Source organism: Aythya fuligula, chromosome 18, assembly GCF_009819795.1.
Source record: "Aythya fuligula isolate bAytFul2 chromosome 18, bAytFul2.pri, whole genome shotgun sequence".
Taxonomy (NCBI): Eukaryota; Metazoa; Chordata; class Aves; order Anseriformes; family Anatidae; genus Aythya; species Aythya fuligula.
Window position 1 is genome coordinate 12865462 of NC_045576.1, and position 22669 is coordinate 12888130.

Sequence of the window (22669 nt, forward strand, 5' to 3'; positions counted from 1 at the left end):
AGCCACTTGACAAGGTTGGTTTGTTTATTGATGTCAGCTCTTTTCTCCAATCATCTTAACGCCTTCATAACCGAGCTCCCGCGGACGGTGTGAGGCTGGTAGCGGCTCCCCGGCGCGCCGGGCCCGGGGCTTCTCGGAGTCGGGTTGCTTGGGAATGCAGCCCAAAGCGGGTGGTAAACTCCATCTAAGGCTAAATACGGGCACGAGACCGATAGTCTGTGATAACCTTGCTCTCTATGTATTGGATACCTACTGATATCATCACAGCCTACTGCTATTAACAAACTTGTAAGCTTAACTACTGCTCTCCAATGCATTTAACTAAAGATGATTTTCAGTGCCCCACTCATCTAGCACCAATAATGGATCAAGAAGAAAAATGTTGATCACTGTTTTTTAATCAACCACATCAGCTGTACAACTTTGTTTTCTCTGTGCCTACTGAGATTATAAGCTTTTAAAGCAGGAAGGAAAGAGGAACTTAATTTGTTCTCCCACTCATACCTGACTTGCCAACCCCCAAAGAGAATAGTTTTCTTATTCTGCTGTACCTATGACCACCTAAAGTATATTTATAATACAAATGGGGGCTGGGAGCAAAGAATAAAGTGCAAAGAAACAGCAGGAAAAAAAAAAAAAAAAAGAAACAACCAAGCCAAACCAAACCCTGTTCTGCCTGGTGTTGTTCTCTTTACTAGACAGGAACGTATCACTTTTATTTATTAACTGTTATTTTGATGGCTGTCATCATGGTAGGTACCATGGACAGTCTCCTCATACTCAAGTCTCTATTACTAGTTCTACGCAGTCCAAATCTTGATCTGTTTTGGAGCTCCCCTCACCTTAAAATGAAACATCCATGACTCCTCTATAGCCTTCTTCAGCACAGATATTGACAAAGGGTATGTTTTCTTAGCTTGTAAATCTGACTACATCATAACCCATGTTTCTTAATCTCTGATTATCATTTCTAAAATTTACACTTCAAACTGCCATCCCATAGAAACTTCATTTGCAGAGAGCTATAATGTCTGCTTCCAAAAAATCCTCTACAAAATAGAAGCAAACACAGGCTGCTTTTCATTTTTGAAAGCACTTGGCTACTCTCAGTCTATGCACTATAGCTCCAGTTTAACAAAGACCTTTTAACTATCTCTTTCTGTCTCAAGGCTGGATCTGTCCCACTGACCACAAGACAAATGGAAAGCGGTAGTGGGGTTTTGTATTTAAAAACATATTTCTTGGCAGGAAACACAATCTGGTTCAGAGTTAGGTGGGAAAGGTAGGTTAGACTACTCACGAAATTAACACAGCTCTATTGATTTCCAAATGATTTATACCAACTGATGTCCCCAGTATCACTATACCTTAAAAAAAAAAAAATCTGTTCATAACTGCCCTCCCTGTAGGGACTTTGTCTTCTAAATTCATCCACTAAATGCAGCCTTTCAAGTTGCACTGCTATTTTCAGTTCATTTCAAGACGCATACAAGCTGCAGGAAAAGGTGAATCCTTTGTTCAAGTGAGTTTTTTGATTTTTACTTTTGATTTTAAAGGCAAGACATGCTCCAAAGCCCCCGACACTGCTTTCTGAAGGACTATACAAGCTAATGTAAACTGCTTTAACACAGCCTGTTTCAATTTAATAAAGTTTTAATAATTTAAATAAGCTTTAATAATTAAAGCTTTAATAATTTTAATCTTGTAATATAATAAAGCCATAATAAAGCTTTTAGCTAGGAAAAAAGGGGTTTTGTACCTTCAAGAACCTTATGCCAGACAAGAACGTAGAAAGAAAACCAATACGAGCAAGAACAGCAGAAGAGAAGACCACGATTGTTTTCCTGACAATCACATCATCCAAACCAGACTGGTGTACAATGAATGAGTTATTACACGTGAGCAGCCGGTTTACATAGAAGCAGAGGCTTAGCAGCATGTGCTGCACCTTTTTTGAAAACGTTTCCCCGTACGTATCGACAAGCCACCTTTAGGGCGTGCAAACGCTAATCTCTTCACTCCCAAGGTTCCTCAGCTTGCTACACTCGTGCTGTTAGGCCAACTCGGAACATCGCGGGTGACGGAGGAGCCGCCATCCTTCTGCCAGGACGGAGCAGTCCGTTTAGCCCCGGCGGCCCGCCCGAGACGGCCCGATGTGCCCGGCCGCTCGATCCGCGCACGATCTGGGCCGCCGCTGCCGCCCAGCCCCGCGGCGGCCGCCGGGCGCGGCCCCTCGGAACCCGCTGAGCCGCCCCGCGGAGCCCTGCCGCCACGGCTGGGGCGCGGACGCGCCGATGCTCGGGGGAATGCAGAAAGGCTCCTGCCGACGGGCACCCGAAGGCTGCAGGCGGCGGTGCCCCTGCCCGTGCACCGGCCCGCGCCACGCGCTGCCCTGCACCCACAGAACCTGCCCGTGCCGGCTCGGCGGCGAGGGGTCCCCGCCCGCCGCCAAGATGGCCGAGCGCCGGCACCACAATGCAGCGCTGCAGCCTCTCTCCGCTCCGCCTCGCCAGCGGGAGGATGCGGATCGCTAGCCCCCCGCCGACTGGCGAGGAGTCTCCTCAGCGCGACCGCGTTGGGCCCTGGGAGAGAGGCCTGCGGCGGGTACGGGCAGCACGAGCATCTAGGCGCGGCGGGTAGGGCGCCGGCGCACGGAACCTTCTCGTCGCGCGGGCCAAGCCCGCGGGCCCCAGCCATCAGAAGCGGCCATCCGACTCCGCGCGGCGGAGGGGACCGGGCGGAACGATCCCGGTGCGGCTGCCTGGCGCAGTAGCCCGCGGAGGCGGGAGCGGAGGCCGCCGCTCTCCCAGCCGTTCCGCATCCGCTGTGCCACCGGTACCTGCACAGGTGCGGAAAGCTTCGTGCCGAGAGGACCCTGTAGTCAGCTCAGCGCCGGACCGGGCTGCTGCGGGGCAGGCTCTTCAGGCGGACTCGGGCGCTGCGGCCGCCGGTGCCGGGCTGCGCACGTCCGATGCTCCGCGCTCTCCTCACTGTCTCCCTCTAGCTCCCACCGCTATTTAAGCAGCCGCCACCTCTGGCGGCCACGCCACATGGGCTGACAGTTTACTCCTCGCCGCAGTCCAATGAGAGCTGGGGCAGGGCCGCCCTGAGCCGGCCCCGGGGGTGATGCCAACCCCTGCCCGCCAGAGCCGTTCCACAGGAGGAGGGGGTCCTGGGCAGGCCGGGGCGGAGCCGGTCGGGCCCCCGTGCCCGCGGCACTGGGCCAAGCTCCTGCGCCCCGCCCTGGAGACCGTGGAAGGCCGGGCTCTGCGAGCGGCGCCTGGCTTTGCCCGAGCCTATCGCAGCGACCGCCGGCCTCCCGCCGGCCCAGGCCTCTCTGTGTCCCTCTCCCCCCTTCCCGCGGATGTGCACACTGTGGTTGGGAATACTACTGCGCCAGCACCGTGGCTCGGCAGGACTCGCTGAAGCCGGGCAGGCGCCGGGCCACGGATCGCCCGCGCACCCGGCAGCGCACAAAGAGAAGGGGCGCGCGGCTGGACGCGCAGTCCCGGGCCGGCACCCAATCCGGAGGCGGGGGCGTGTGGGCGGGGGCGCGGCCCTGCCAATGGCGTGCCCCGTAGGGGTGTTGCTAGGCGATAAGGCGATGTGGTGACTGTTGAGGGGACGGCCGAGGCCGGCGGCGTCGCGAGCAGCACCCGCCACACGCCGGCGGCAGCGGTCGTTCACCCCGGCGGAGCGCGGTCCCGGGGTTACCAGAGGGCGGCGGGCACGCCGGCCAGGGATGCGCTGGCCCGTGCCCGGTCCAAGGTGGTGGTGGTGGGGGGGCTACCCACAGGCGCCGAAAACCCGCTCCCCTCGTGTGCCAGAAGCCAGTCAGTGGTTCACCTACCTTTCCAAAAATGCAAAAGGGGAAAGTTGGCTCTGTGTGCAGCCACCTTTTGTCCACTTCCTCCGTAACTTGTACTGCTTCAATTGCAGCAGTAAAAAAAAAATAGAATGTTGTTCTGTATCACCTACAACACAAAAAGGCCGTTCTGCCTTTTGGTCGGCAACTACGGGCCCAAAGGCTAAGATGCAGGAAGCATCCCCCTTCTCTGCGTGTAGAGAATGTTTCAGTCAGAAATCCTGTTTCTGTTCATGCTTTCCCCTGCTGTCACCACTTAAATACAGCTGGACTACAACCTTCTGTCAGCAGAACTTTTGCCTTTATCCACACCTTCCTCAATACTATATAGTTTTTCAACCCTTTGATAACAATGAGAAATTTGCTCAGAGTTTTATTTTTTTAGAACTCTGATCTGCTGAATTTATTTTTTATAGGCTCTCCTTGCTTTGTACAATTCAATTGCATCCACACTACTACCTCATCACCCTTCGTTCTCATCTGTTTTTAAGAATTAATGTCCAGTTTGTTAAATATTTTGGTCATAGTAAAAAATTATGAGAATTCCCGTCCTCTGTTTAGGACACAGTTCAACCTCCCCACAAGATCCAAGCAATAAGTCTATGTTATTTGTTATTATTCATGTTTTGTAAATTTTCAGCATACTTACATGCCACATTCTTCTAAAAACGTATAATGATTGAACTCTTCCTTTTTTTTTTTTTTTTTTTTTCCCCCCTATCACAAGGAAAAATATTTAAAAAAAAAATCAAGAGCCATCATCTTCCCTTAGTACAATTTTCTTAAGAAAATATGTTTCTCAGGGAAACTGAATAAATTAAATTTGCCTTCTTGGCAAGAGATCTGCAGGACCAGGCATGCCAGGTGACATACTGGGGAAGAAAAACAGCACTGCAAAAGAAACAAACAACAAAAACCCCACAAATAAATATCCACAAAGAAAACTACAAAGGCATTTCTGAAGTCTGCAGCCCATGAGATTATCTCGACGATGTAGGAAATAAAGAGTAATGTTTTCCAGTCTCAGATGCAGCGTTACAAAGATTATGAATCAAACTACTTTTTTTTTTCCCCTAATGACACACTGCTTTTAATGCCAATTGCAAACGCACAGAATTTCATAGCATTAAAATATTTGCATCTCCACATTTCAATTAAAAATATGAAATTGGAAATAAAGTAATAATTCACAGGATAACCTGCAGCTATTAAAAACTGAAATTTACACATTGTGCTCTAGAAATAACCAATGAGAGCTGTAACTGTGGTGTGATCTGAGCCAAAATTCCTGTACTTGTTAGAAATCACTGCTTTGAGCTACAAAAAGAGCTTATTCAGGGCCTGGTTCAAGGGAATGCATCGTGTTTTTCCAGCTCACAAACAATGTTAAATATTGAATCCAATGACAGGATTTTCAAGCAATTAAATGGCTCAGAAAAAAAGCTCACAAGGTCTCTCAGGCCTCATATTGGCTTGGTAACATCCCAGTGAAATTTAATTGCAGATTTAGCATTTAACTTTAATATCATAGCACCTTTGTTCTAAAGCAAAATATTATCAACAGGAAGTAGAAAAACAATTACTCAAGATGTTCTCAAAGTGGTTACTAACATATTGTCAGATGCCAAAGAGAGAGTCTGTTTGCAAACAGTACCAGGAAAGCAGCACTTAAAAAAGTACTACAGAAGAGATTAAAAAAGGGGGGGGGGGGGGGGGCGGGGGCCACTTACAGGTAGTAGCTCTCTTCCTTCATTAATCCTGTTCAGACTTCACTTTTTTTTTTTTTTTTTTTTTTTTTTTTTTTTTTTTTTACCAGCAACTGAGAAGTATTATTTACTTCAACAACACCACTCACAGAATCACAGAGATTGGAAGGGACCTCTTGTGATGACCAGTTCCTGTCCCCCTACTCAAGTAGGGTCATCTGGAACAGATTGCCCAGGACCACATCCAGTTTGGTTTTGAGTATCTCCATGGATGGAGACTCGATAACCTCCTCTCTGGCCAATCTGTTCCAGTACGTGGCCACTCTTTGAGTACAAAATGAATTTTTGTTGTTGTTGTTGTGTTTTGTTTTCTAAACGTCCTGGAATGTTCATTACTACATAGATATCCCTCATTACATCACAACCCACTCAAGTTTTCTTTTAGTTTCACCTGTTGTAAGACTTATTTCTTACAATACTTCTGCAAGATTCTAAGAGATTTTCATTGCTTTACACTTCAGGTAGTTTAACAAAAATATTATTAGTAGTGTGATGATAGAAGTTCAATTTTATACTCTCTCGTGCTCCCTGAACAAGTGGAAAGAACTGCAGAAGATGACAAACAATATAGATTAATGTATGATCTTTTCAAAACCCTTTCTTTCAAGTTGAAAGATAGCTGCACGGGATTAACGGTTGCATTGTTAATTATAAGAAAACAAGTGGGTTGACACATCCCACTTCTAAGTTTAAATCGCATCTACAGTTTCTCAACAAAATATTTGCTAAAGACCTGCAAGCCCTGCCTAGCGGCACAAAGATTTACATATGTATTAACTGGGCATTTCTAAATCCGTGATGCAAGCGATATTTAACATATATAATTAAAATAAATGCGTATTAACACTGAAGACTATAATCTCACCATGTACACAGATTAACCCTTTCTCAAGAAACTGGGAACAATATTTCTTTTCTGGCCTCAAACATCCCAATTTGACATATAAAAATGAACATCAAAGTAATATTTAGATCTAATTTATATTCTTTTAATGTAAATTAATAGCAAGCATGGACTGAAACTTGCTGCCAACAGAGAAATCAGTCTTTAATATTATAGTTGCGGATTTTTGACATGTTAGAAGAGATTTTTTGTTTTATGGGATAAGTACAAGATAAAATCCTGGATTTTAACTTCTGCTGAGCTTCCAGCTTGGTGCCTCTGACTGTCAAATCTGCAGCTGGCATTTCAAGTTTATCCTTGGCTTTGATATTTTGCTGTGATTCTTCCGATTGCTCACTTGAACATGTAACTTCAAATTCCAATGCTCAAATAAATAAATAAATAGATAATAAATAAATAAAACGTTGTGCTTATGTTTACATTTAATCAAAGACTGGAGAACTGAAAAGAACTGGTTTACATCTTTCCTTTAAACACACAGCTGCCACAGTGGCACATTGTCAAAATCTTACATCAGGCTAGGAAGCCATTTTTATAGTAGCTAACATAGGGGACACAGAACTGTCTATTAAGGCCTGCCATATGGGTGGTATATCTCAGCATCTCCTGCTCAATCCTTGCTTATCTGTACCTGTTTAGTTTTCATAAGCATCAGACTACTTGACAGAGAAGAAAGGAAGACAGTTGGAAGATCCATGAAACCGTTCAATTCAAGCACTACCTATCTGTTCAGCTGTTTTTAAACATCACATTTTACAAGCTTATTCTTCTCTCCACCGTGAGAGAACACACAGTACCTGCACACTGAATAACACAATACAAAGTTAGACTTACCTATTCCCATATTGTGAAATGGTGTTAAAGTAGTTGGCTGCAATAGTTTGATCTCTTTCAAGAAACCACCAGGAGATGAGAGCCGTGTTAGGAGAAGCATGATCTAAAAGGCTCAACAGCAGTTCTGTGGGCTTGACAAAGCTGCATTACTACCACTATCATGTGGGTTTGCTTGCCCCCACCCTTTTTTTTTTTTAATTCTCTCAATCTTTTTCACACAGGAAGGCATTCGCTGGGGAAATCCTTGTTTTCTTTGTCTAAAATATTTCCGTGTAGTAGAGTGGGCTAACTCAAAAAGTACTTTCTTTGGTTGGGAAACAGGAAGATTGGTCTTAATACCAATGGAAGTCTGTTCTCCAGTCTCTCATAATTGTCTGAAAACCACTATCTCCAACTAAATCAACTGCAGCCTTATCACAGGTTTCATTAGGTAAGATAAGTGGAATTGGTCAGTCACAGTAGTCATTGTAAGCTATAAGCAATGCTTACAGGTGCTAGGCTCCAGCCACTTAATCCTTATTTTTCAGTGCACTGAGATTTTAACTTCAGATTTTCTAAACAGAGCCAAAGCAGACAGCAGAAGTAGGCATAATGTACTTGTGATAATACACAATACAGTATTCTGTAGTTGAATTTTTTCAAGCTTGCCAGGCTTCAGTCCTAAGTACTATCCAATCACAGAGCAAGAATGAGAGGTACAAAAATTGACAAAGATAGGTTATTCGCAGGAGAAGGTAAATTCTCATAGTCAACAGACCATAGAAGAAAGTGCAAACCAAATTCTACATGGAAGGAAATAATTCATTCCATGATTCAAGAATACTTATCTATGGAGGGTTTATAGCTCTATGCAAAACATGACACCGTGGCAAATGTCAAAACATGACACTTCGAAATCATTCTTGTGTTCAGGCTTAGACTGAACCAGTTGTTCATTTATGAGTGTGCAATATCTATGCTGGGTTGGCTTGGTGCCATTTGTTATTACAGGTGGCAAAAGCACAGTGTGCTCTTGTGCCATCAATATGAAATGTTGTACAGCTTGCCATCTAGTGGCTACCTACACATGTAGGAGACAGAGAGAATTGAAGCTTGGAAACCGTTTGGGTATATTTGCCTCTGGAAAAAAGGACTCGAATCATTATAGTGCATTACCTTAGACGTCTAGCACGTGTCAGATAAGGAGCAGAATTTCATGAAAACATCAATGCTTTATCAGAGTGCAGGAGGCAGTGTTTGAAAAGTCACAGACACAGCTTCAAAGATTATTTTAATTGAACAGGAGCCACAGCAAAATGAGACTCATTGTCTTTTGTGGTCTAAATAACAGCAATGAGCAGATCCATAAATATCACATAGTCAACACTGCTTACTGATGGTCTGCTTATGAAAGATTTTGTCGGTTTTGAAGGGCCCTTTGAATTCAACCAAGGGCATGACTTTCAGACAAAGTGGGAGGCCCTAATCCTATAGATCCAAAGACAAAGCAACCGAGCACCAATGTATCCATCACATGCGCTCCTTTCTCTGAAGTTTTCTCTATGCTTGTCTCTTGACATTAGACATGTTGCAACTAGTAAAACCTACTTAGGTATTTGGAACAACAACATAGAACAAAAGCTTTTTATATGGATGGCTATTGAAAAGCCTTGGGCTGGAAAAAATCCGCATTAATACAGAAATTTAAACAAACTAAACTGCAAATTGGCAAGGTTATATCTACAAAAAGTAAAAGAACCAATACCCCAGAATTCAAAATGCTATGTGAAGTAAAATATCCTTAGCAAACTCTGAATAAGGACCGCCATATATTACTGGTTCTGCTTGGGACTGTTCATGTCCAAAGGACCCTGAATAAAATCAGCATGAATATGTGCAGTGGGGTGACATTTAAATGTAATATCTTGGTTTCCACAAACAAATAAACAAACAATGAAAAGGCATACCTAACTTATAAGCCTATAACTCATTTTCAGAAGTGACCTTGTCAACAAGAACTAGTGAGAACATAGTTAACAGCCTAAATTGCTTTTGAAAGTGAGCTTAAAATTTAGTCTGTGTAAATGCTTAACATATCTTCTATTTGATTTATGTTAACTACAGTGAGAGATTAATATTCATATTGATTTCTTTTTTCTAGAACTAGAAAGATACAGGCAGACATGTTGCTTGAGCAAATAGAAATTTCCCCAAATGGAAAATTTCGTTCAAAAACTTTTCACTAGATATTTGCTTTTGGCTAACAGTGCCTCGGAAGGAACACCAACTCAAACAAGTTCCTATTCAGAAGAAGAACATTTAAGTGAAGAAAGTGTAGCTAGGGGATTAGTTAATATTTGTGAAGCACTTCAAAGATGAGAAGTTTTATGTAACATAGAAAAGAAATCATGAGTCTTTCCCTGATTAAGGGGTAAACTGAAGCCAGAGCCAGAGCTCTCTTTCTGTTTGTTAATATTTTACCAGATTCTTTCTCTGGCCAGCTTTTTACCCACATGGATTGCTCTTAGAACTGTCAGTGATGTCAAAGCTGTTGAAATTCTGTCTAGTGTGGAAACACTTAAGATAACTTTTGATCCATAAAGTGTAGAATTTCAGATCACAACGTTTTGCAAGTAACAGCAACAATAAGAATTATAGCAAAAGAAACTCCTGTATCCAAGTTCAAGTAGCAAACCAGAAAATTTACTTTGCTTCAAAACATCTTAATTTTTTCGTTTGTTTGTTTTGTTAGGATACAATGTAAACTCAACTAAACATCCCAGGACCACAGTTATGGATAGCTGTGGACGTGGAGTTTCTCAAAATGTACAGTGGGACCATCCACCAGAACTGGAGCTCTACTCTGACATGGAAAATACAAAAATTTCATTTGCTCCAAAAGCACATAAAGTAAGTGGGGGCAATCTAAGTGCAGGCATAACTTGCCTTATGCTCATACTCCTTCTGCACTGACCCCAGCCTCTGCTGACCCAAGGAAACCTAGATGATCAGGAACATTTCACATGGTAACACAAAGCACCTCCCACAGTACTGACTTCACCCTAAATGGGACCTTAAGCTGAATAATAAGTAATGTTTGCCTTTGTTTCCAGATTAACTACTAACTGTCCATAATAGCAAGTAAAATTGGTATTAAACTAAACTTGAAGAAAAAAAATCCAGTTTTTAAAATGTTTTACAAAATTTCTCTCCTCCTACCTAACAAATATTTGAAAATTAAAAAAGACCCTATAGCCCACAGGTGAATAGAGAAAGCTTGCAGCTTGTACAGGAGCTATCCCTAACCCTTATCACACTACTGTATGTGTCATGATTTTGAGAGGCAAGCACACAGCTTTTCTGACAAGCAACTTTCCTTTGAGGATGGACTGTCATCAGCATTCAAGATACATAAGTCATGGAAGACCAATGTTTCCCACCTGTTCTCAGGGACATAACATAAGAGAAGGAAAGAAATGAAGTGTACTCCTTACTAGTACAGTATGTACACAACACTGATGTTTTTAATCAGATTGTACCCATCAACTCCTGTTGCAGGATCACCTGAACTAGGAGCCTGTACTCCTTTCTAAAACCCTTATTTCTACTTGCCTGCAGAATTAACACAAACAGAAATATTTAATTCATGTTATTCCTACAGTACAAACTACAAAATAGCAGATAAAGAGAGAGAAAATCAAAATATTTCTTAGCTTTCTGACTTGCTTCAAAGTTTCCACAGGCTCAATTTGATTGTGAAATGAACAAAGTATGTAACAGTCCATTTAGTAACTCAGCATTAACATATATGTCATTCACACTGCTAAATATATCCAGTCATATACTGGAAATATAGCAAATTACAGGGCTTATCTGACATGCCAGCCATTTTTAAGTCCCAAAAGGCTGTTTTATATATGTAAAAATAACTGTACAAAGCGTGTTCAACAGGATCAGAAAGATCAGAAGATCAGAAAATAATTCTCACACTATAACCATTGCTGCTTCACCAGAAATGCCCATAAAACATAGCTATTGGTATGACAGATCTGTACAGCACTGAACTTGCAAAATAGATATTTAAATAAGCAAACTAACTTGCTTGTCTTTGTTCCAACTCATCTACTCCTGAGCTTTCAAGCCTGTGTGTGCATCACTTGTATCTGAAAGGCAACTATGAAGTTGCTCCATCTCAATGATGGTTCTATTCACCGTAACAATGTGTTTGATGGATATACTAAATTCAAGTGAGAGGCTTTAAACTATAAAGATCAGCATGAATAATGTAAGACTCTGTTAAAAGAAGAAGCAGAACTCCTTGAAAATTTTATATATTTGGTTCTGAAGACAGGGTGACATGCTTCCAAAAAGAAAGATTTTGTTTTCATAATCTTGTTTTTCTAAAATGTACAACTCTCTCTAGTAGAGCTAAGAATACTATTTGGATGATTTCCTAGAGGAGAAAGCTTAAAAAAAATCTTATGTTGTTTAAGTCCTGTTCTTGCAATGCAGTGTTTCAGGGTCTGCATGTAACGATCTGCTATCAAGCATTCTTAGGGTAAATCAGTATGCAGACATCAAATTCAGGTTGTTCTCATGCAAAATGTTACCCCTTATTGATGTTTCACTTGTTTTGTGTTGGGAGTGTCATCTTTTCCTTTTGTTATTCTCTAGATCCCCCAAAATCTACAGTAAGTTTTGCAATGGTGGCTGGAAATTTCTAGACGTTAAGAAACTGATGTCCTTGCAAGGCTGCCAATTGTGTTGCATCACGCACACAGCAGCATGAAACTGCATGGCACTATCAATAATGTTTCAAAGACATCCTTATCCTGTCAATATAAGCCTGACCTGAAATAATCTTCCTATTTCAGTCCCAGCCCCACAAAACCAGCACACAAATGACTCTCAGCACTACATCCACTCTAGTCCTACAGGTCTGTCAATGCACATTAGTTTGTCCCTGTCACAACAGAAAGGTACTATGTTTATAATCCATTTTTCACTTGGAAAGCCCTTTTAGGTATTACTTACTTTTCATTCTTTTCTGACACTAAAGGTGGTTCAGTGAATCCTTAAATTTTCTCCAGTATTATAATTTAAGGCCATTATGTTTAGTCCCATCCATGGCAAAGGTTAAAACAGTTTTCCAAAGTTTTTCCAAGAAAGGATTACTTCATGAACAGGTTAACAGTTATGGAGACACACATAACATTCATCTGCAATACCGTGCTCAACATAATGACTACCCTTTATAATGTTCCTTTATAATTTGCATGTGAAGAGGCTATACTTTGCTGCCCATACCTTAGAAATGGCACTCCTGCTAAAATTTCCAAGAACGCACAGTTTTGGCCACAGTGTAACACTGATTAATGTTCAGTCTTTCAGTGTATTGCCTAGGTTTTACTTTCTCCTCTCATCCAAATCCTAGTAGGTCTGACATGTAAGGTCAGGATTCTGTCTCACATGTAAGGATTTGTGTGTGTGTTTTCTGTTGTTTGTTTTTGTGTTCTAACTTGTTGCAGTCGACTATAAAATACTAGCAAATAACAATCACTAGTTCACTGTGTGCCCACAGCATATACCACGCTACATTCTTGATCCTACATTTTTAGCCATTAGGTCTTAGCACGCTAAGTAGTATTATGGCTATTAAGCTTTCACAAAAATAATTATTAAGTAAGGATTTGTCAAATTACAATTTGATCTAACAGTCACTTAGCAACAAGTGAACAGTGCAATTCTCAGACAGATGCTTTCATGTGTGTCCCAAATAAAGTTCAGACTATGCAAGACAGAGCAGTATTTGCATTTTCAACTAGTATTTAATAAAAGCAGAGAAGTATGGGAAGTGTTTATAACAATGTCATTAACACCAGTGAGCTGTACTGGCATTTGCCTTAATTGTTGGACAATTCAGGTGACAAGAGAAAAGTACCTTAAAGTAACTCATTAGACCATTAAATTCTGAACACAGGACTGTAACACCAGTAGCACTTATGTAAAAATAATTAGTGCAATGTGGCAGAATCCACTACTAGTTTTCTTCTAGATTAGTCAAATTACTTTGCACAGCTTGCTTACCTTGTTTAGTGTTGTTTTGAGAACTGAGAATAGAAGGGCTTGATCTCATTTCTAAAGTTTGCCAAATACCTTGGCAAGATCTATGTGCTCTAGATGAAGAAATCCAGGTCTGCTGGGCTTGACTAGGACTTTCCTTGAGCGGCTGACTTTGAACCATCTTGAGGATGTATGTGCCTTTTGTTGTTCTGGCCCACAACTTCCAGTACAGAAATCTAGATTAACCTGTGCAAGTTTGAATATATCTTATAAAGATATATATATTTTCACACCAGATACATTTGAAAATTATTTAAATCTCTTTGGTGCATCTTGGTCTTAGAAAGACAGAAGACTTTGGCACCAAAGAGGCAGACTAAAGAAGAAAATTATTAATTATAACTCTGAAAGTTTGTATAAGATGAACATCTTAAAAGTGATTGTGAGACAGTAGTTAAATAAGCCTGAAGTAGAATAAAGCTCTCTTAGCAAATTATGCATTGTTTCAGGAAATGACTGTTGAGGAACTCTGATTGAAAAATCCAACGGAAGACAAAATTAGATTAATGATAAAATTGCACTGTACCTGAGGCAGATGGTATTCTGTTTCTTCCCCACAGCTGCTTGGAGCGTTTTCCTCCCTTTAAGTTAGGGCAGAAATTATGGAAGAGATCCTTGAGAGATTGATGTTGCTTTGCATACTGCAGCTCCTAGTATGAAATGTTACATTAACACAAATAACTCATGGCCTCTAAAAACAATACATTTATAGCTCAGTTTGCTGTTACACTAATAGATTTAAAATAATCTTTTATAAAGATTAAATAAAATTGCATTCCCTTTGGAACAACACGGCCAAACTAACCTCCTAATACAAACTTCTTGCTAATTCTGTTCAAAATGTTAATTTCTTATCACTGTAACTATCATCCTGCTTGCTACTCAAGTTTATGTTGCTAGGGCTATTCTTCACTTACATCTTTCCCCATGATTACATTACAGAGGAAATGCCCCCAAAGAATTACTTCAACCAACCACCACCACGAAAAACCACCACAGCTATGGAAAGGTGATTTGTCAAGATGTAAAACAAAACAAACAACAAACAAAAATTAATTATCCCATTAAGCTTCACCAACTTTCTGCATGTTTCAATTCAAGTTAAATCTGACGAAAAGTGAACTGCTTCAGCCCTGTGAAAGGAGGTGAAAATAAGTCTTTTGCTATCTATTTAAAACTAAAGAAATGGGATCAACCCATCGTATAAAGTAACTGATACTGAAATTTCTTCAGGTAGCCTACACTAATAAATTCTGTCTGGTTTTGGTGAGGATGATAACACTGAACACAGGAACAAACATAGCATGGCTAGGGCAAGGGATTATGAAAAAACAAACAAGCAAATAGAATAGCAGTTCTTGGAAGCTCAGCCTCAGTTCAGGAGCGGGAGCATCATCAGGTATTTTCTGTGTGAAGAGCAGCCTGGAATGAGACTACTGAGGATGAAACGCTTCAATGTAAGAAAGGAGATCCTTCTTTCTAGTTTGGACAAATTTCAGCAGTAATGGAGATTATCCCAAAATGTTCCAGAGCTGGAAAGATGCTTAATGATAGCCACTTCAATCATGAGCTCCAAGCCATCCTTGAATGGAAGAGGCAAGACAGCTACTGCTGGAGTTTAACACATCACCTGGAAACATACAGTCAAATGCTGACCCACCAAGAGCCATGGACAAATTGGATTTTCAACATTAATTTATTTTTACAAAAGCAAGAAGAATCTTTAATGACTTTTAAAAGAACAAGGAAAACATGAGAGGTAAGAAAAATAGCAAGCATTAGTATATACCTCATTAAAAATAAAGCAAAGGAAGACTGCAATGGATGGGCAATGACTGATCTCAGTTCAAAAGTCAAGCTAAGCTCTAAGATGAATTTTGAAAGAAAAAAATAAAGAGTTGAAGTGAACAGGGAAGAAAAACAATGAAAAATGTGTTGAAATGTTTTAAAATACAGAAGAAAAAACTCCTAAAGACATACTTTCCACTCCACTCCCCCCCCCCCCCCCCAAAAAAAAAAAAAAAAAAAAAAGCTGCTAGAAAGCAGCTCACTAGAAAAGAAAGAGGAATCCTGGTAGACTACAGGTTGAATGTAAGGCAGCAATACATCCTGAGGTCTTCAGCCAACAGCATCTTGGGCTGCATCAGAAGCACTGCCAGCAGGTCAAGAGAGGTGACTATTCTCTATCAGACACTGGTGCAACCACATTTGAGTACTGTTTACAGTTCTGGGCTCCCTACTAGAAGAAAGACAACAGCCACACTGGAGCAAACCAGCTAAAAAGATATTTAACAGACTGGAGTATCTGACATAAAAGCAGAAGCTGGGAGGCTGGCCTTGTTTAGCCTCCAGGAGAGATATGTCAGAAAGGATCTTATTAACATCTATATGCACCTGATGCGGTAAGTGGAGGAGGCAAAGACAATTGAGCCAGACTCTTCTGAGCAGTATACAGTGGACAAACAAGAGGCAATAGGCAGATAATGAAATACAGGACACTCTACTTAAGCATAAGGGAGAAAAAAACAAAAACACAAACCCTACCACCAAATCTGAAATTTCTTTACTCATTGCGATCAAACACTGGAACAAGCCCCGAGAGAGGTTCCCAGAGGAAGTATTTCCCCAGCTGAACTTGGTTAATAATTCTACTGATTTTATGCCTCAGAGCAACAACCTCACCTTTTCTGAAAGAACATTGTTTGCTGCCCTCAAACACTACAACGACAATCAGCTGCTCTGACTCAATCCTCACAGGAACAAATCTGCTGATCAATTAAGTAAAGTACATAGTGAAATCCTGATTCTAGTGAAGTCATTGGGAGATCTGCCACTAACCACTGGGGGAGCCAGAATTTATCCACTTGTCTCTCTCATGAAAGCTGCAATTTAAGTATAAAAAGCTCTATTTAAGTTACAAAGATTACAGACAGGTTAATTACACATTCTGCCTTCATATATGGAAAATGTGTTGTTGCAATAATTTGGACAAGGGTTCTTCAAAATCCCACACCACTGAATACTTGGAATTATGCTCACTGATTAATTATTTTCAAGTTTATCTTTGAACATATTGCAAATCCTTCAATACCCTTATCTCACTCATTTAAGACTAAGATTTAGCAAACTCACGCTTGTAGTTCAGGGATTGCATTTATGCTGCAGTAACACAAGTGTTTTTGAATTTTTTTGAATGAAACCATGACTTTAAGTTAATGAATTTATGACTTTAAACCATGACTTTAAACCATGGCTTTAAGTTAATTTTGAAGTGTCAAATGTAACCCTTCAAGTATAAATCTTTCCAGGTACCAAAGGAGGACTTGAGATGAAGTTGGTAAAAGGCATTTAAATGCAGAGTTTTAAGGAAAGTTAGATTTGTGGAACTAGAATTGGCTTAACTGTTCATTATCACTAGAGGTGTGTGATTACCTGTGTTGCAAGCCTGTGTTGTAGATGCTTTAGAGCTGAAAGCTGACACTGTGTTCTTTTGAGAAGCTCTCTTGGAGAAAGACTACCAGAGGCAACACAAACTGTGCAGCGCTTAGAGCTAATGGGATGCCAAAGTCCTATAAAGGAGAGAAGATACCAAGGAGGTATTCTCAGTTATTTTACCATCAATATTACATTTTCAACAACTGTTTATAGCCAGTATAAATGAATCACTGAACAGAGGCCTTCATTGGAGATGGATTCAATACTATGCGAAAACATGCCTAGTGTTTTTTTTTATTTATTTAACGTTTGCTTCATTGACAGAGCAATTATTGCATGGTATTTAAGTGTCCACAGTGAAGTTTTCTTACGTTTTATATACTCTTGATTCCACGTTATCCTATAGTAAGCTTTCCTTTCTACTTTCATAAATATTTTTTGTCATCTTAAGAGATAAACCACCTCTCTTCTGTTCTTAAAAGTATTAGTTCAACTTCCAGTTCCCACACTGACATCTAAGCACCAGGGAATCCTTCATCGAAGATGTCCATTAGCAAAAAATTTCTGACTACAAACTATCACTGTTTTTTGTTAGGAACTCTATCACAGGATACTTAAGTTGGAACAGTCAGCACTTCAGTCTCACATAAACTATCCAGCTCAAGGATTAGCCAGGTGCAGCACTTTGTTTTCATATTAAAATTTAGCTCTCTCCAGTTCAAAGAATCAACTGATTCACAAGCTTTTATTCTAAATGTGTAAGCTAGCACTCTTTTCTAGAATACATTTACCTTCCTTTAATACCATTCCAATATCTGCTCTTGTGTCTGTTTCCCATTTCAGTCAGCTGCTGCTTCTCTTGGCTCAGAATTGGTATTTTTCTTGCTGCTTCGTTCTGTTTATTTTGCACTCCTTGTAGAGGGCAGCTGAAACCATACTGCAGACTAACATCGGGACAACAATTATCTGAGATAGGGCAAAAATCTACCATCTTTTCTTCAAGAGATTTGTGTTTTGACCCCTGGAAACAAAACAAAGCAAACAAACAGACAAAAACAACGACAACAACAACAGACAAAACAACAACAACAACAAAACAACAGATAGAACTTATTAAAATATCTTGAAAATGTGGTCTGCATGTTCAGAGATTCATACAAACACACATTAGAAGCTAGTTGAAGAGAAAGAGCAAAGTTGAAGTCCGCAGCCTGTTTTTGAGGGTTCATTTTCAAGATTTTGTAAGCAATACCGGACAAATTTAAACAATGGAATAAATCAGTATCACAGCCTAGGAAGTTCCAACAAGTATGCTCCATATTGTTACCTGTAAGTGTAAAGTAATACATACAGGATACACACCACATAACTGTAAACAAGAGAGCAGATAATATCAAAATAAAACGTGGAAAAAACATTTTACTGCAAATAGCAAGCTACCACAAACCCTTTCTTATGTGATCATTGCATGCATATGCACATGTGGGGTGGATATGACTTAAAACACTGTTAAGAGAAAAAAGCTGAAGAATAAAAAGTAGATTCTATAATTGGTTTTGTCTCTGCAACCCTAACTGAGTCTTACATATATGAAGTATTTACCCAAAAGACCATAGAATCATAGAATCATTAAGCTAGAATCATAGAATAGAACAGAATCACATCCACGTTTTTCAAGAGCCTGGCTTCTTTCAGCCCCTCTTCCAGGGGGACATGTTTCATATATTAATTTAAATACTCATCATTCACCAAAGAAATCATCTCCCTAAAGACTTTTTTAAAACTATACATTACCCACAAGTATCTAAACATCACCCATGTTAAAATAGTTTTGCAAAAATCTTGCTCATCTACAAGTTTCTCTTCTGTATATAAATAAAATAGAAGGGTAGCACACCGTAACTGTGCAGTGTACTGTAATGGTGCTGTTCCAATCAGCTTTCAACTATGATCACCCTGAACACAGTGATTCAAAGAGTACACACTGAAATGTGTTATCCATACTGACAAAAACAAACAAACAAACCACCACATTGGCTTAGTATGTCACGCAACTCCCAAACATTCTCTTATTTCTTCAGATTCATGTATCTGAAAAAAGGAGGATAAAAGAGGAGGCCCTTGAGAACATAAACAGAAAGCATATAAGTCCACAAACACTGTGGGTAAGCGCTGTGGTTTAAACCTGGTAGGCAGCTCAGCAACACAGTCTCTCACCCACTCCCCCTCAGTGGGACTGCAGAAAGAACCAGAAAGGTACAAACTTAAGAACTCATGGTTTAAGATATTTTACTTGTGCACACACGTAAAGGAAAATAAGGAATTAGTTCACTGCTTCCCACTGGATGCAGATGTTCAACTGTTTCCAGGATCACAGGCTCATCACACATAACGGTTAAGAAGAAAAACGCCATCACTCTAAACATTCTCCCTTACCTCCTCCTCTTCCCCAGGTTGTATTACTGAGCGTGACATCATAAGGTATGGTATAACCCTTTGGTCAGTTGGGTTGGCTGTCCTGGCAGTGTCTCCTCCAAACTTCTTGTGTGCCCCTAGCCTCCTCACTGGCAGGGCAGCAAGGGAAACACAAAAGACCTTGACTCAGTGTAAGCACTGCTCAGCAACAACTAAAACATCAGTCGGCTATCAACAACTATTTTCATCACCAAACTAAAAATATAGCACTATACAAGCATCTACAAGAAAACTAATTCAATCTCAGCTAAAACCAGGACAGGCAGAAGGGTGGAGAAATAAACGCAGGGGGTAGAATCTGTAAAAACATGATGTAAGACATCACAGCGGAAGAAGGAAGGCATATCACATTGGTGTACAGAAAGTAATTTATATCAAAGCTACCAACATAAGCAGCTGAAAATTATTACATTCTGCCCTCATACGAACACAGTGAAATTAAAACACTGAGGCTTAACATAAAGAGAGGTAAAGGCAATGCCCACTTACAGTACTACCAACTGTCATGCTATGTACCACCTCCATTGTACCAAGAGTGAAAGTGCAATGCATGTCAATGAGAAGAATACTATTTCCTTAAAATTCATTTTTCATGAACTTTTCATAAAAACATTCAACAGCATTACACACAACGACAGCTTGTAAGATGTAGAGTTAGGACTGAAATTCAGAAAATCTTTTCAGGTCCGTGTCCTACTACTTGTTTATACACATGAAGCAAGAGTAATTCACTATTTCATACTGAAGGCAGATCACTGTCTACAAAATATTCTTATTCTCATATCCAGCCCTGAGAATTCAAATACAGTTTAGCACCATGAAGTAAAGGTTTAATCTCTGGCACAGAGAATGTTCAGTAACTATCTTAGTGTTTCCAAGGCAAAGCCACACTCACTTTATTTATTTATTTATTTATTTATTTTTATTAAGGTTTCATCCCTACTTAAAGGAACTCAAAGAAAATAAGAATGCATCTCGGACAGTAGCTTGTAAAATATTTTCTGCAAAAGAGAGAATAGTTGGTATAAAATTCAGTTTTCAACTATTCTGGAAGTAGCAAAAAAGGAAAAAAGATCTGTCTATACTGGCACACAACTTCCTAAATGTATTTCACAGTAGGAACAAACAAAACTACTTTTATATTCAGCAAAATGATGCAGTATTTAAAAAATATTAAACATCGTTGTGGATGGTAGGTTATGCGCCTTTTTACACATGGTTCAAAAGGTTCTGAGATTTTATTTAAACATTGTTATTGGTTCAGCTCCTAAACCTATTAGCTTTTAATGTAATTATCTCTCATCATTCTTCATTACTTAGTTGTTATTTTCATTTTCTTGAACTTAGAAGGTTAGTGGTGAATCTTAGCAGTAAAATTAAATCATAAAACAGATATCGGTAGATTTTACAGATGACTTAAGAATTAGAAAAAAAATATTTGAAATTGTATTTTAACCTGTCCTTACTTTAAAATTCTTTTGCTATACCATGAAATCTCTGGGAGGGCAGTAAGGGGAGAACGTATAGTGACTTAGTCCTTACTTGGTATTCTGTGTTATTGGTTTCAGCGCTCAATCCCATTATTATTTTACTGAGAGATGCCTCTGCTGTACATTAATGCCGACATTGCTTTCTACCCTTAAAACAACATAATGAGAATTAACATTTGTAAACCCTAGAACTGAATAAAAAACGCTTCCAGAGCCAATGAACTTTTTCATCTTTAGTGGTGTGCGCTCTAACCGATGAAGGCGCTTCAGTGGTTTCTCCCAGCCAGATCGAGCAGGTCCTTAACCCGCCGGCGGCCCACGGGCTATGCAAAAGGCCCCCGAAGGCAGCCCTCGCTGCCCAGTCAGCACCGCCCCCTAGCGACGGACTGGCGGAAGCGAGCCCGGCAGGTACGAGGCTCTCCGAGGAAAGCCAGCAGGCAGCCAGCCCACCTCAGGGAGTACCCCGCAGCGCTTCTGTGGCAGTTCAGGTTGTCGAGCCTATTCTATGAAAATGCACGTCTTGCACGTCAGTTTCTCTAAAGGAAAACGCATACGTCTCATACAATATCCCCAGTTCCTTTTTCTGAAGAACAAAGTGTACAATGAGAAGAGGCTAAAAAAAAAAAAAAAAAAAAAAAAAAAAAAAAAAAAAAAAAAAAAAGTGAAGAATAAAGACAAGGCAGGAGTTCAAATTCATATTTTCATAAAACAAAAAGCAAATGCAAACCAAAGCTTCACAGTACCTGCTGGTTACAGTCCACTATTGACACAGTATCTATGTTATCATTTGATCCAACTCAAAGCATATTGAAAAATTTTAGATATTAAAAAAAAGGCTAACAAATTTAAAACAGAAAATTCGGGTGATACACAACAGCTTAAGAATTTGAAAGTGGGGGAGGAAAAAGATCAAAAAGAGCTTGAAAGATCAGAATGACTTGTGCCAGGAAATAACTAGTCAAAACTTATTCCCTAGAAAGAAGGAGCGTAAGTTTGTCTGAAAAAAGTCACTGCTAGCTCATTAGCGCTAAATAAGAGTATATAAAATAATATGCTAATTATTAATTACACATACATATTTAGGTAGTTTAAATCTCTTTGTACCTTTTCTGTGTTTGGGCTTATTATACAACCCAAGTTATTTGAGCTGACATTGATGTTGTTCAACGTGGTTCTAACTGAAACTTGGTCTGTGCAAAACGAACCTTTAAAGAAAAAAAAAAAAGACGAGTATAATATGAATGTATACATACTTATATAGTTTGGGCTTTCACAGCAATAGCTGCAGAACTTTTTCTCATTACTATACATTTATACTACTTCAGTAGATGCACTGTAAACAGAGTTGAGGAAATATAGAAAGTAGTACAGTCTCACACTATGTAATTATCAGTAATCTACAAATACAGAAGTATCTATTGATGACATATTACAAGTTCAGTTTGTTGGTAAGTAGCACACAGACAGAAGTTTTTATTTCTTCCAATACTGCATTATTTAATTGTTGGGAAACTGGCAATACTCAGTATAACAAGAATAGTTAAGACATAGCAGATTCTTTCTATCACAGTTGAAAAAAAAAATCACCAATAAATTTAAATCAATTTTGAAAAAATGTTTCTTTTACTTACAGTAAAAATGGGAGTGTGAACATTTTGAATTATGTGGACAAGGCAGGGAAAAGAACAGAGGACTTTCTGGAAACCAGAAATGCCCTTTTAAGTTACTCTCCCACTGTCTTAAAAATCTTGTATTTACATTATAAACTCTTTTAGAGATCAAACAATCTCTATATATT

At 40.0% G+C, this 22669-nt stretch overlaps 2 protein-coding genes across 2 annotated transcripts in view; both read right to left on the reverse strand.

The window, feature by feature from the left end:
- The window catches only part of FASN (fatty acid synthase), a 44311-nt gene extending 41311 nt beyond the window's left edge, over nucleotides 1–3000 (reverse strand). The window contains exon 1 of the mRNA XM_032199722.1: nucleotides 2840–3000. The gene's annotated coding sequence lies outside the window, so the exon portion shown is untranslated. The remainder of the gene's footprint in view (nucleotides 1–2839) is intronic.
- A 3595-nt stretch (nucleotides 3001–6595) lies between these two features.
- The window catches only part of CCDC57 (coiled-coil domain containing 57), a gene marked incomplete at its 5' end in the record, with an annotated part of 30815 nt that continues 14741 nt past the window's right edge, over nucleotides 6596–22669 (reverse strand). The window contains 9 exon segments of the mRNA XM_032199956.1: nucleotides 6596–6899; nucleotides 13436–13594; nucleotides 13597–13657; nucleotides 13998–14096; nucleotides 14098–14121; nucleotides 16904–17040; nucleotides 17698–17731; nucleotides 17733–17927; nucleotides 21976–22076. Coding sequence (XP_032055847.1) covers nucleotides 6673–6899; nucleotides 13436–13594; nucleotides 13597–13657; nucleotides 13998–14096; nucleotides 14098–14121; nucleotides 16904–17040; nucleotides 17698–17731; nucleotides 17733–17927; nucleotides 21976–22076 — 1037 coding nt within the window.